This window comes from Crinia signifera, chromosome 1 (assembly GCF_055691185.1).
Source record: "Crinia signifera chromosome 1, ASM5569118v1, whole genome shotgun sequence".
NCBI classification, from domain to species: domain Eukaryota; kingdom Metazoa; phylum Chordata; class Amphibia; order Anura; family Myobatrachidae; genus Crinia; species Crinia signifera.
Genome location: NC_139217.1, coordinates 442,175,292 through 442,187,495, shown reverse-complemented (window position 1 = coordinate 442,187,495; position 12,204 = coordinate 442,175,292). Strand labels below are relative to the sequence as shown.

At 43.8% G+C, this 12,204-nt stretch overlaps 1 protein-coding gene across 2 annotated transcripts in view; it reads left to right on the top strand.

Moving 5' to 3' along the window:
* The window catches only part of ITGA2 (integrin subunit alpha 2), a 109,239-nt gene extending 100,723 nt beyond the window's left edge, over window positions 1-8,516 (top strand). For both annotated transcript variants that reach the window (XM_083153837.1, XM_083153828.1), the window contains exons 28-30: window positions 1,900-1,989; window positions 2,695-2,811; window positions 6,216-8,516. In XM_083153837.1, the coding sequence (XP_083009963.1) occupies window positions 1,900-1,989; window positions 2,695-2,811; window positions 6,216-6,293 (285 nt within the window). In that variant the 3' untranslated portion in view covers window positions 6,294-8,516. The remainder of the gene's footprint in view (window positions 1-1,899; window positions 1,990-2,694; window positions 2,812-6,215) is intronic.
* Window positions 8,517-12,204: the final 3,688 nt, after the last annotated feature.

Sequence of the window (12,204 nt, the reverse complement as noted above, 5' to 3'; positions counted from 1 at the left end):
GAGGAGGAGAGAAAAAGAAAAACTCTTTTTTGGGGTGTTTGCGGTATTGCTCTCAAAAACTGTCCCAGTCTCCTTTTCCCCATATCAAAAAGTCGCTTCACTGTTATGAATAAACCTGGTCATGGATTAAGCTAAACTGAGCAATATACTGTACTTAGGTTAAAAGTGCAGATAAATACAGTTGGACTAAAGGGATATTTCTGCAAAGGTCCAGTCAGGAGCAGCTGCGCCAGTTACAGATCAGTAACATGTAAATATTTGCTGCCGCTTTATAGGACGAATACAGGATCTACACATTATAAGAGATTTGACAAGTTCACTGCAACTTACAGTTTTCCAAACATTAGCATGTGAAGTGGCGAGTACGAAGAAACGTTTATTGGAAGGAGATCTGCCACAGGTTTAATGGAAAATGTTACTTTACGCTTTTGTACAAAATAATTGCTACTGTATTTTACGACTCTTACATTTGGAAAGCAAACTAAAGGGATCGGAGCAGACAGGTGTGGATAATTCTTGGCTCTAAAAAGGCTGATAGTTTGCAGGATGAGAAAAGCAGACTGTGAATGAGACAGTAACGGTAGTTTTACTACTAATGACTGGACTGTCATCTTACTACACAGCAACTCAATGTATTATATATATGTAAAAACGCATGTAGTTTGCTAAACAACTATCCTGATACTAAATTTTATTGCAGAGTGCTTAGAGCAGGGATGGCCAAACCAGTCCTCGAGAGCTACCAACGGTCCACGTTTTCCAGGTTACCTAGCTGGTGCACAGCTGTAGTCATTACTAACTGTCACATTTTCAAACCTGCTGCATTCATTCCTACTATAGATCCACAGGTTGCCTGGAAAACATGCACTGTTGGTAGATCTTGAGTAGCGGTTTAGCCACCCCTGGCTTAGAGCATTAACCCCAGTACAGAGGTACCAGCTCCAGGCATTCTGATAGGAGCATTGGTCTTGTGCCAGTATCAAGACCAGCAATATCAATGTTATCTAAATATACTGTACATCATTAAAAAAGGGCAGTGCCCAGGGATTTAAATGGGAGGGAATGGGGTTGAACTGAGTTCCACCACTTCTAATGGTAAGGGGAACTACTTCCCTCTCCACCACAGCCCTGCACAGTAATTCCAACAATAAGACCCAGCAGCTTCCTTTTCTGGCACGGTGTATGTAATATCAAGCTGTCACAAGGTATTATTGCTGTGGGAATTATGTGTGAGGGGCACTACTACTGTGGGAATTGTGTATAAGCAACCACTAGTGTGTGGCATACATGTATAAGGAATACGACTGTGTAGCTTAACATCAATAAGACTCAGTACTGAGTGACATAATGTGAATAAGAGGCACTACTGTGTGTCATAATGTGAGTAAGGGGCACTATGTGGTGTTATATAAATCAGGGGCACTATATTCTGTGCAATGTGAATGAGATTGTGCTACTGTGTGCAGTCATTAAAATTGGGGGTACTATTGTGTGACCACTGTCCCTTTATAAAGTGTGGGAGCTAGGGCACAAATTTATAGTTTGCAGAGGGCTGCGAAGAACCCGGGCACTAGCCCAGCTAACCTAATGAGGTGGGTGGAGTGGGGTCGTAGACATGGGAAATTAGTTCCAACAACGCTCCAGGACCATTCTAAGCCCTGACTGTCCATAATAAGCAATACTACTAGAAGCAACCGAAACCCCATGTATTTCCCAATCTGCCCCTGTCCATCCGCACATACACAGCCACCCACCACTCTTATTAAAGACTTTCAATGAGTTAAAAAAAAAAATGCTACAGGTGGGCAGGAATAGGCCCACCAATATATGCGGGAACATACCGGAGGCCTCCGCTATTTCATCTAATCATGTGTGTTCTTTCTTCCCATTTACTTCCAGTCCTCCTTCCAAGCAGTGGATTTAATAACGAGCACAACGCTGGAAACAGCTAACCCTGAAATATTTGTAGTCAGCAACAACAAAATAATGGTAACTATCACCAAAGAGGTAACAATAGAACATAAACGATGTCAATGCTAAGCGGAATTATTATCATCACTCACATATTTGATCAGTGGCGTAGTTACGTTTTGGGCGCCCCCCCCCCCGCCGTTAGGGGGGGGGGCGCCCCCCGCCCCGCTAAGCACCCCTACCCCCCCTCAATCCCCCACAGCCTTACCTATTGCGCTGGTCCCGGCGGCTCCGTTCTTCTGCTGAGGACCACCAGAAAATGGCCGCCCCCATACAGCAGACAGTTTCAGAGAACTGTGTGCTATATGGGGGCGGCCATTTTCTGGTGGTCCTCAGCAGAAGAACGGAGCCGCCGGGACCAGCGCGATAGGTAAGTCTGATTGGGGGGGTTAACTATAGCACCGCAGCCCCCGGCGCCCCCACATGCACAGCGCCCCCCGCGGTGGCTGCGGTGCTATAGTTACGCCGCTGTATTTGATGATAATTAAATAATTGAAGAAATAGGTATTACTAATTTCAGTCTCTGGAATTCTGCTCTGAGTAGCAATACACCCGTGTCAAGTCATGACATGTCGACATACTTTGGCCATAGTGTCGACCGCATGACCTCATCCTGTTTTACCCCAGTACTGTACATGCAGCAACAATGATCATTGTATAAATGTATAGTAATGTTTGCGGACTAGATATTCCTTATGTTTCTAATCCTCTCGTGTTTTCTAGATTCCGCTCACCATATTAAAGCCTGATGAGAAATCTGAGGTCCCTATTGGGGTGGTTATTGGAAGTGCTCTCGCTGGGCTTCTCCTCCTCGCCGCTCTAGTGGCTGCTTTGTGGAAGGTACATAAAAATGCTGGTTAATTTTACATGGTTATAGGGGGTTATTCTGGTTGATAGCAGCAGGGATGCTTTCGCACGAGGACCAATGTTTTTGTACTGCACATGCGCATTTCTGGGCATGTGCATACTCAGGGTGCGTGCACCAACGACGAACATACTGTTCGCTGGGTGCACGCACCCAGGACAGCGTGTGGCGGAGAGGGGTGCGGAGCGGCATGTGGCCTCTTTAGCATATGGGAACACCCAGCGTTTCATATGCTAATGACGTGGGTGCAGACAGCTGACATCACCGGATGTCAGCAGGCCCGCCGACTTCCCCCTGAGCATCCATGCATATATAAGTGACTTCACTTTTATATATAGGTGCGCCTTCACAATCATTCGATGGAGATCGACCATCGAATGATATGGGCAGATCCCGCGAGGCTGAGAATGGATGTTACTGTGTAGGCCCTGCCTGCGAATTTCCCTTGCGAATGGGTGGCTCCAGGCTTTTGGACCAGCAAGGCAGCCTTGTGAATCCACCAGAATAACCCCCATAGTCCATTGTAAATTCATAATTACTGTATATAGATTCATATGCAATTGCTAACAACAAGGTTGAAGACTAGATATGAAACAAATAGAAAGCCATGAATAAGGATCATATAATATCATCCTCTTTCTTCATCTCCGACTTGGCCATGTGCCTCAGTTGAGATCAATTAAATATAACAATGTATAACCAATCAGATCACGGGACTGGTCACAGCAGTGGGGAAGTAGTGCGCTGATCATGTACGAGGCCATGCTTTCCACTGGCGTGATTATATTAGTGAGGACAGGCAGGGAGGTAAGTTCATCTCAGTTGCCTGGAGGCAAGTTGGAATTTGATGCTCCCAACCCAAACATAATGTGTGTCAACATTCACCTGTGCGTATCATCTGAGTCCAGCAGCAGTGGTACCAGGCAGGGGCCATCCTGTCCCCTATTACAGATGTTAGCAGGGCTCCTGGTATAGAACCAAATAAATACAGGTGCACCGCAGAGCTCCATCGCAAGAGCAGTGGTCACACTTGGCTACTGCTATGAACCACACAGGTGCTGCTGTATATGCAGGTGCCCCTTCAGGACTTGGAGCCCGGAGGCTAGAGCCTCCATTGCCTCTGAGATGTATGCCCCTGAGGACAGGGCTTCATGTGACAGGGGCAGTGGCATGTTGTCAGGAGGGGAATCGAGGCAGCAGAAATTCAGACTGAGAGTTATATAGGGGAAGTAGCTGGGACCCCAGCAGCACAGAGAGATGACTGGTGTGTTAATGAGGATAGGACTGTGTGTGACATGAGCAGTGACATAGGGCCCGATTCAGACCTGCTCACTGGGCTACGAGTGTTCGGAGCCCAGCGAGCAGGTGGCCGTGGCCCCACCGGACCCACTCCCCCTGCCTCTGTGTACGGCTGCGAATGCATACAGGACTCACTCAGTGCTCCAAAGGCCATGGGGAGAAGAAGGCCGGTGACAATGGCTGGGGGACGCACCCAAACACCCATCTTCACTTGCTGCCTTAGATGTGTACCTTGTGCATGCGCAGTCTTTTGATAATCGATTGGGCTGTGAATTCGCAGCCCGGCGAGCGAGTCTGAATGACCCCCATAATGCGAGGGGGAGCGTGGTGTCATGGAGTGGGAGAAGAAGGCTCCCTAGCTCAGCACATCAGATAATGATTCATTTGTCAGTGAAGACTGTTGTGCTGTGTGTGGCAGGGCATGATGTGAGGAGGGGTATGGAGGCAGCAAGAAGCCACATGCTGAGAGTTATATAGTGGGAGGAGCAGGTTCCCCCGCAGCACAGAGTATTTCTGGAGATTATTTTTTTAGTTAGGACAGGGCTGCAAAACTGGATGGCTGGTAGTAATGATAATCTATACATGTGTGAGCCATTTTTATGTCTGGTCACACTGGGCAGCTACCTAGTTCACCATGCTTCTAGGAGCCTTCAAACTAAGTGACCACTCTTCTCTATACTCTGAAAAAACACAATTCTGACCCTAACTCTCTCTAACTACCATCCCATCTCTCAGCGCCCATGCCTCTCCAAGCTGCTTGAGACTTGCCTACACTCGCCTCACACACTTTCTGAACTCCCACAACTCATTGGACCCACTTCAGTTAAGCTTTCATTCCCAACATTCCACAGAGACAGCACTGACTACATTAGTGAATGATCTGGTCATATCTAAATCTAAAGGCCATTTCTCACTTCTTATTCTTCTAGATCTCTTTGATGCCTTTGACACAGTTGACCACTCTCTTCTCATACAAACACTACAATCCCTAGGTCTTAATGATACAGTTCTTTTCTGGTTCTCATCCTACCTATCTGATTGCTCTTTCAGTGTTCGCTTTTCTAATTCTACCTCCTCCTTACTACCTCTGTCAATTGGAGTACCGCAAGGCTCAGTCTTAGGTCTTCTTCACTTCTCAATATATACCTCCTCTCCTGGCAAACTAATCAGCTCTTTCCAATTCCAGTATCACTTATGCAGATGACACTCAAATCTATCAACCCCAGAGTTGTCACCAGGGCCATGTCTCTGAATGTCTCTCTGCCATCTCATCTTGGATGTCTTCTCGCAACCTCAAACTTAACATTTCCAAAACAGCATTAATTATATTCCAACCAGACAGGAGCAGTTACCATCCTGATATCTCCATAACTGTTGACAACTCGACTATCTACCCTACTCCTCAAGCTCGCTGACTAGGATTCACCCTTGATACTGAAATGTCCTTTGTTCCCCACATTCAGTCTGTCTCAAAATCATGTTACATGCCTCTAAAAAACATATCCAAGATACAACCCTATCTTACACACTATCTTACACACAACACTGCTAAAATGCTTAATCCATGCACTCATCTCTCGCATTGATTATTGCAGCAATAATCTCCTTGTTGGTCTTCCCAAAACCAGGCTCTCGCCACTGCAATCTATTTTGAACGCAGCTGTTAGGTTGATCTTCCTAGCAAGACGTTCATCATCTGCCGATCTGCTCTGCCAGTCCCTCCATTGGTTGCCCATATTTTACCGTATTTAATATAAAATACTTCTACTCGCATATAAAGTTTTTAACCAAACCACACCAACCTATATCTCTTCACTTATCTCAAAATATCTCCCAACTTGCTCTCTCCGCTTAGCACAAGATCTGTGTCTCTCTTCTGCACGGATCAGTAGCTCCCATTCACTATTACAGGACTTTCATGCATGTTTGTCTGTTCTACCCAGTTTGTTCTTTCGGTGTTGTCAACATTTGTAAAGCGCAACGGAATCTGCTGCGCTATATAAGAAACTGTAAATAAATAAATATACCAATATATTGTATTACTTCATGCGATTCATTCTCTTATTTCTTTTGGTTCCAGCTTGGATTTTTCAAGAGAAAATATAAAAAACTTCAGAAAAATGAAGATGAAATTGCAGAGACAACTCAATTAAACTGAAGCTGAAATGATTTGCCATATAGTTATGTGGGGTTTTCTTCTTTTTTTTTTTTTTTTATTTGCTTTTATTATTTTTTCTAGGAGGAAAATGTATTATATTATCAAACTGCAGGGCAGTTGTGAAATACACTTTGTTTTTGTAATTTGTATAACTTCGCTAGCTGGTCTGGGGACTTTGTAAGTATGAACTTACAAATTTATAGCAGAGGTGCAATTTTTGCATACGCAGTTGTAAATTTTGTTTTAATCGTTTCACGTACAGTATTGGTTAATTTTGCTTCATTTTATTTACATAAGTATATTTACTACTGGTAATAGCAATAAATGCCCATTACTATTAAGTTTAGGGAGTTATACAGGTTGAGTATCCCTTATCCAAAATGCTCGGAACCAGGAGAATTTTGGATAATGGATTATTCCGTATTTCTGAATATTTTTACATTTCAATGATGTATTTTGAGGTATCTTGAATTTATGCTGTATAAACACATGAACCACATGAAATACACAGAAATATATTTTATTTGTGCATAAAACAAGATTTCAACACATGAAACAAAGTTTGTGTACTATCTCAGGTACTGAATTTGAATGCCAAGCAATCATTTTCATGCACATACAGTATTTAATGGCAGATACATAGCAAGTCCCTAGTAGTGCTGTAACAAATGTCCCCAGTAAGTTCCACTTTTTGGAATATATGGTTTTCGGAATAATTTGGATAACGGATACTCAACCTGTAATGAATACAGTATATTTAATCTCACAATATTAAACAAAAATGTAAAATTATAATTTTATTTTGGGTTGAGGTAGAACTTCTTACATTCCCCAAATTTTTTTTAAAGACCGTGATTAATTAGGCCACATATATCTTGCTAAAAGCACAGTGTGGTCCAAGAGAATATAAGATTTAACCCTTTTAGGTCCGACGTCTGGTCAGGCTCAACAGCCCTAGCGCTAGTAGAATAAGAACATTAAACATTGTTCACCATTCAATGTAGACCATTTTTCGAAAACAAAATTACAATTAATATAAACATTTAAACCAGACTGTTGAATTGAAAAAAAAAAAAAAATTGGCCTGCAAAGGGTTAACTCATTATTACAAACTTTAGATAGAGAAGTGTATAGATTTTATTTTTGTAGATGGCGCACTGGATGTACATAAGTTGTATAGTATCATATTTTCATTTTGCAATGACACCTGTAACCAATAAAAATATCTGATTTTAAATATATATATATATATATATATATATATATATATATATATATATATATTTTGTACATCTAAAGATTACAGCAACAACAGAACATATTAACATGCAATAGTGATTAACAGGGTGTAAAATATGTATATATTTTTGCACTCCAATGCTTCTTAGGGTACAATAAAACACTCCACAAGGTATGGTGATTTTCATATTGCTTTCAACAACAGCACCAGACCTGTGGGTTCTGCCGCACGGCTGCCTAGTTGGGTAATTTGACTGTTGGATGCAGCGGTTATTGAACCATGTGGTGCAATGTTCTGTACTTTTTTCTTGTTTTGTTCATAATATTTATGTACTGTGGTATGGTGCTATGGACCCCTACAGAGTTTTATTAAAAAAATAAAAAAGTATAATAAAAACTTTGATCTACCACAATGCTACAACACTAAACACATGAGGCATCACCACAACTAAATATTTCTGTACTGTATGTTTTACTTCTGGACCCTATGTTAAGTCACCTGTATAATAAAATGTTATGAACGGTTTTCTAGGTCATCCCAAGAGTGTTGTCTGGTGACGCTGCGCCACAGTGGAAACATTTCTACCTCCTGTTAGATGCGCATAGTTTACAATGAGAACACTGGGTAAATTACTTACATGCAATATGTAGCTTCTGGCCTTAACACAGAACTTCCTGGTAGTCAATGACAACCGGCGTGGGTGTCCTGGGATCACATGGTGCGCTGCAACATTGTATATACAACATAGGCTTGGTAGCAATTTGTGTAAACATGTTAGTTATACCATTTCCCCCTTCACAATGAGAGGCAAATAAATGAGTCTGGTGGCATTTGTTGCAAATACAGGTTGAGTATCCCGTATCCGTGCATCTCTTATCCGAATTATTCCAAAAACCGTGGTTTTTGGAATCATTCAAATTTTTTTTTTTTACCCTCCCTAACCCTCTTTTCATACTTACCAAGTCCCAGGGCGTCCACAGCAGGCCTCCAGCATCTTCTCCAGGGTCTCCAGCGGTCCCAGGAATGCATTGCGCGAGTGTGCGCGCGCGCCGGTGACGTCACTGGTGCACGCGCACACTCGCGCAATGCATTCCTGGGACCGCTGGAGAACCGGAAAAGATGCCGGAGGCCTGCTGTGGACGCCCGGGGACTGCGTGGACACCGAGGGACCACCGGACACCATCAGAGGACAGGTAAGTATGGCTAAAACAATTTATTCCAAAAACCGGAAAATTCCCCTATCCGGAATGCTCGTGGTCCCGAGCATTTCGGATAGGGGATACTCAACCTGTACAAATAAATCAGTCACATTAATTATTCCTTTTATAATTAAAAAAATAGTATTTTTTCAGGAAACTGGTTTTTGCTTCGCTCTGGTCACATTAATAAAGCTATCTGTGGACAATTCTAAGATAGCACTTACCACCTACACACAACTAATGCAGCCATTTTGTAGTCTGAACCAATATTCGTCATAATGCCGCCTATGAAGTCAGGCAGAACCAGTTCCTCTAAATGGGTGTTAAATTTTGTTGACATTCATTATGTTGACACAAGGGTTGACATGGTCTTAATACTTGGATATTGACCATGTTGATATTTATCAAGGCACACTTATGACTAGTCAACGTTATTAGAAGGTCAACAAAACATCTCTGGCGGTATAGTGGTGACTTACCCATATCCTCCAACATGACCCATTCCATTAGGTACAAAATGCTCTGGTTCTGGACTTCCCTGCCAGTGGCAGTTATAGAGTTGGGGCTGCAGCACAGTCCAATATTTAAAAAGGGGAGCCACACCTACTGCCAACCTAAACATCACTGGCACAGTTGATGTGACTCCCCCTCTTTGAATATTGGACTGTGCTGCAGCCCCACCTCTGTAACTGCCACTGGCAGGGAAGTCCAGGAACAGAGCATTTTGTACCTAATGGAATGGGTCATGTTGGAGGGTATGCTTACCTTGTCCAGTGGCTCCAGCAAAGCCTTTCCGGTGCCAGAGGTGACATCCGAATGAATACTGGCAGATTTTTTGTGGCTTCCAGCAGGAAATTATGATTAATCCAATCCCTCCCACTACAGCAGGCATTCCCAACCTCTGTCCTAAGGCACACTACTAGTGCAGGTTTTAGTGATATCCAGGCTACAGCACTTGTGTTCAAATCAAAACAGCTGAAGTACTTATTAAGTCACCTGTGCTATAGCATGGATATCACTAAACCTGGACCATTGTGTGCCTTGAGGACCATAGTTGGGAACACCTGACCTAGTGCCTAATCCGAACTCTCCCCTCTCATAGCCTAAACCTAACCTTCTGCTGCTGGTCTGTTAATATTTCACGTCAACATTTTAGATATCAATGCTATAAATATGTTGCATGAGTGTGACAATCACTATGCTAATTACAAATAATAGTTTAAGTATTGATCAGAATAAAAACTACATAAACACTAAAATGTTTTTTTGGTGGTTTAAGGTGCCCATACACTTATCCGTTTTGGGCCGATTTTACCCGATTCCGACGGATCTGGTTGAGAAATAATCACAAAACGTATGTTTGACATCCCCTCCAAACCAATGCGCGGCCCCGTGTGCATCTGGTTGGACCCTACAGATTGAACCTGCTGCAAGTTCAATCTGTCAGATCGGACCAATCAGCGGCACATCACCGATGCTTTTAACAATGTGTTGGTCCGATCCGTAGGTGTGTGCCAGCATTGCTTCACCACTGGCACACACCTATCTGCCACAGCAGGAGTCCACAACTCGAACTCCCCCCCCCCCCCCGGGAGTTTTTACATGCAATTTGTAAGAGAGCCTACTGGGGAGGTGACGGGGGGCTGAAGGACAAACTGGTCCGACTTGTACTTAGGACAAGTCTGATTTACGATTATCCTATACATTCTTGAAGTATTTGTGGCCTCAAATCTTCTTTTGTATATTGTGTTTTGTATAAGAATTATGTTATATGTTTATGTATTACTCTGTGGACACATTTGATAAATAAAATTGTTAAAAAGATAATCATTTGTTTATTGTAGTTTGTTAACTTTTGATAATTGCCATTATTGGTAGCAGCTACGGTATACTAACAGCACAGAGTAAAGATCTGAAGGGTACTTAAAATGGGTATGGAGAATATGTCCGTCACGTTAAGCGGCCCCCTATTCTTTTATACGGCAGCTGAGAATCTGCACCAGTACTTGTGCACACAGTAGTAAGCAGGGCCGGATTAACAATGGGCCTGATGGAGCTACAGCTCCAAGCCTACTCTACAAAAGGCCCATTTTGTAGTTGAGGGTCAGGGCTTTCCAACGAGCCCAGCCCCGCGTCGCTAGCCCCCCCGGGAACCGGAGATACGGGCAGGCAAATCTGGAACGTTTTCCCCATAGGATAACATGGGGGATGCAGTTTAAATCCCGGCGGTCGGGATCCCGGCGTTCAAAATCCAGACGCCGGAATCCTGAACTCCGAAATCCCAACACTCCCCCCCCCCCCCCCCCCCGTGGGTGTCCACGACACCCTCGGAGGGAGAATAAATGAGTGTGCCGAGCGTAGCGAGGCACCAGGCCCGCTGCGTGGCGAGCGCAGCGAGCCCGCAAGGGGGGGCGATCCACGTCCCCCCCCTTGTCGGTATTTCGGCGTTCGGGATTCCGGCGTTGGGATTTTGAACGCCGGGATCCCGACCGCCGGCTTTTCATGCCGAATCCTAACATGGGACCCGTCCCCCACCCGGTTCCAACGGCTGCCAGTTCCCCCTCTGGCATCACAGAAGCTCAAGGTTCAGTCGAACCCAAATCGCTGGGCCTTCAATCTGATACCAGGCTGGTCTATATGGGTTAATTGGTTCCAGAGATATTGCGGGTAAACCGATTTTTTTCATTTATGAAATGTAATTTCATGGCTGTTCATGTTGTTTGAGGACAGATTTCTCTGGAACCAAATGGCCCAGTTTCACAGGACCAAAATCATTTGAAGCCCACTCAAAAGTTCTTCAATATGATACTGGTCTCATGTAAATGGGTCAGTTGGTTCCGAAGATATAGCTGGTTGGTTAAAGGGGGGGGGGGGAGATATGGGTAGGCTACAGACAGGAGTGGTCTGTGTCCAGGCAGAGGTCAGGGCAAGTGGCAGCCAAGAGGATAAAGCCCAATATTCAGGATGAAAAGACAGCAAAAGAAAGAACTGGCCAAGGCAAGACCATACAAGACCATATATGTATAATAACTATATGTATAATGGGCACTTGGGTCAACAACACAATACTTACCTGACCACACAGCAGTGTCATCAGTAACTGTATGCAGATAAGTAAGCCTCAATTGGATGCACCTGTGCTCACTTTTCATACTAGCCTCACCTAATTATACTAAACCTAATTATAGGCTTATTACCTCATCCTGGTTTGCCATATTTCAACAAATTGCCGGTATCTGCTAACCGACACTTGCATTAATTAGGGTTGCCATTCTGTCCTTTGCTCTCCTACTTCTGCACTACCAGAATCAATCTCACTCAACTTCTGTCCCCCTCTCTCAGTAGTTTTGAGTGGACAGACTCTAAAGGCCGCATACATTAGTCCGACTTGTCCTAAGCTGCCCATTTATTTGTATTGAGTTGTTTTTTTTGCTGCCTGGCTCTCCATTCCCCTCACCAGCATCCGCCTCTG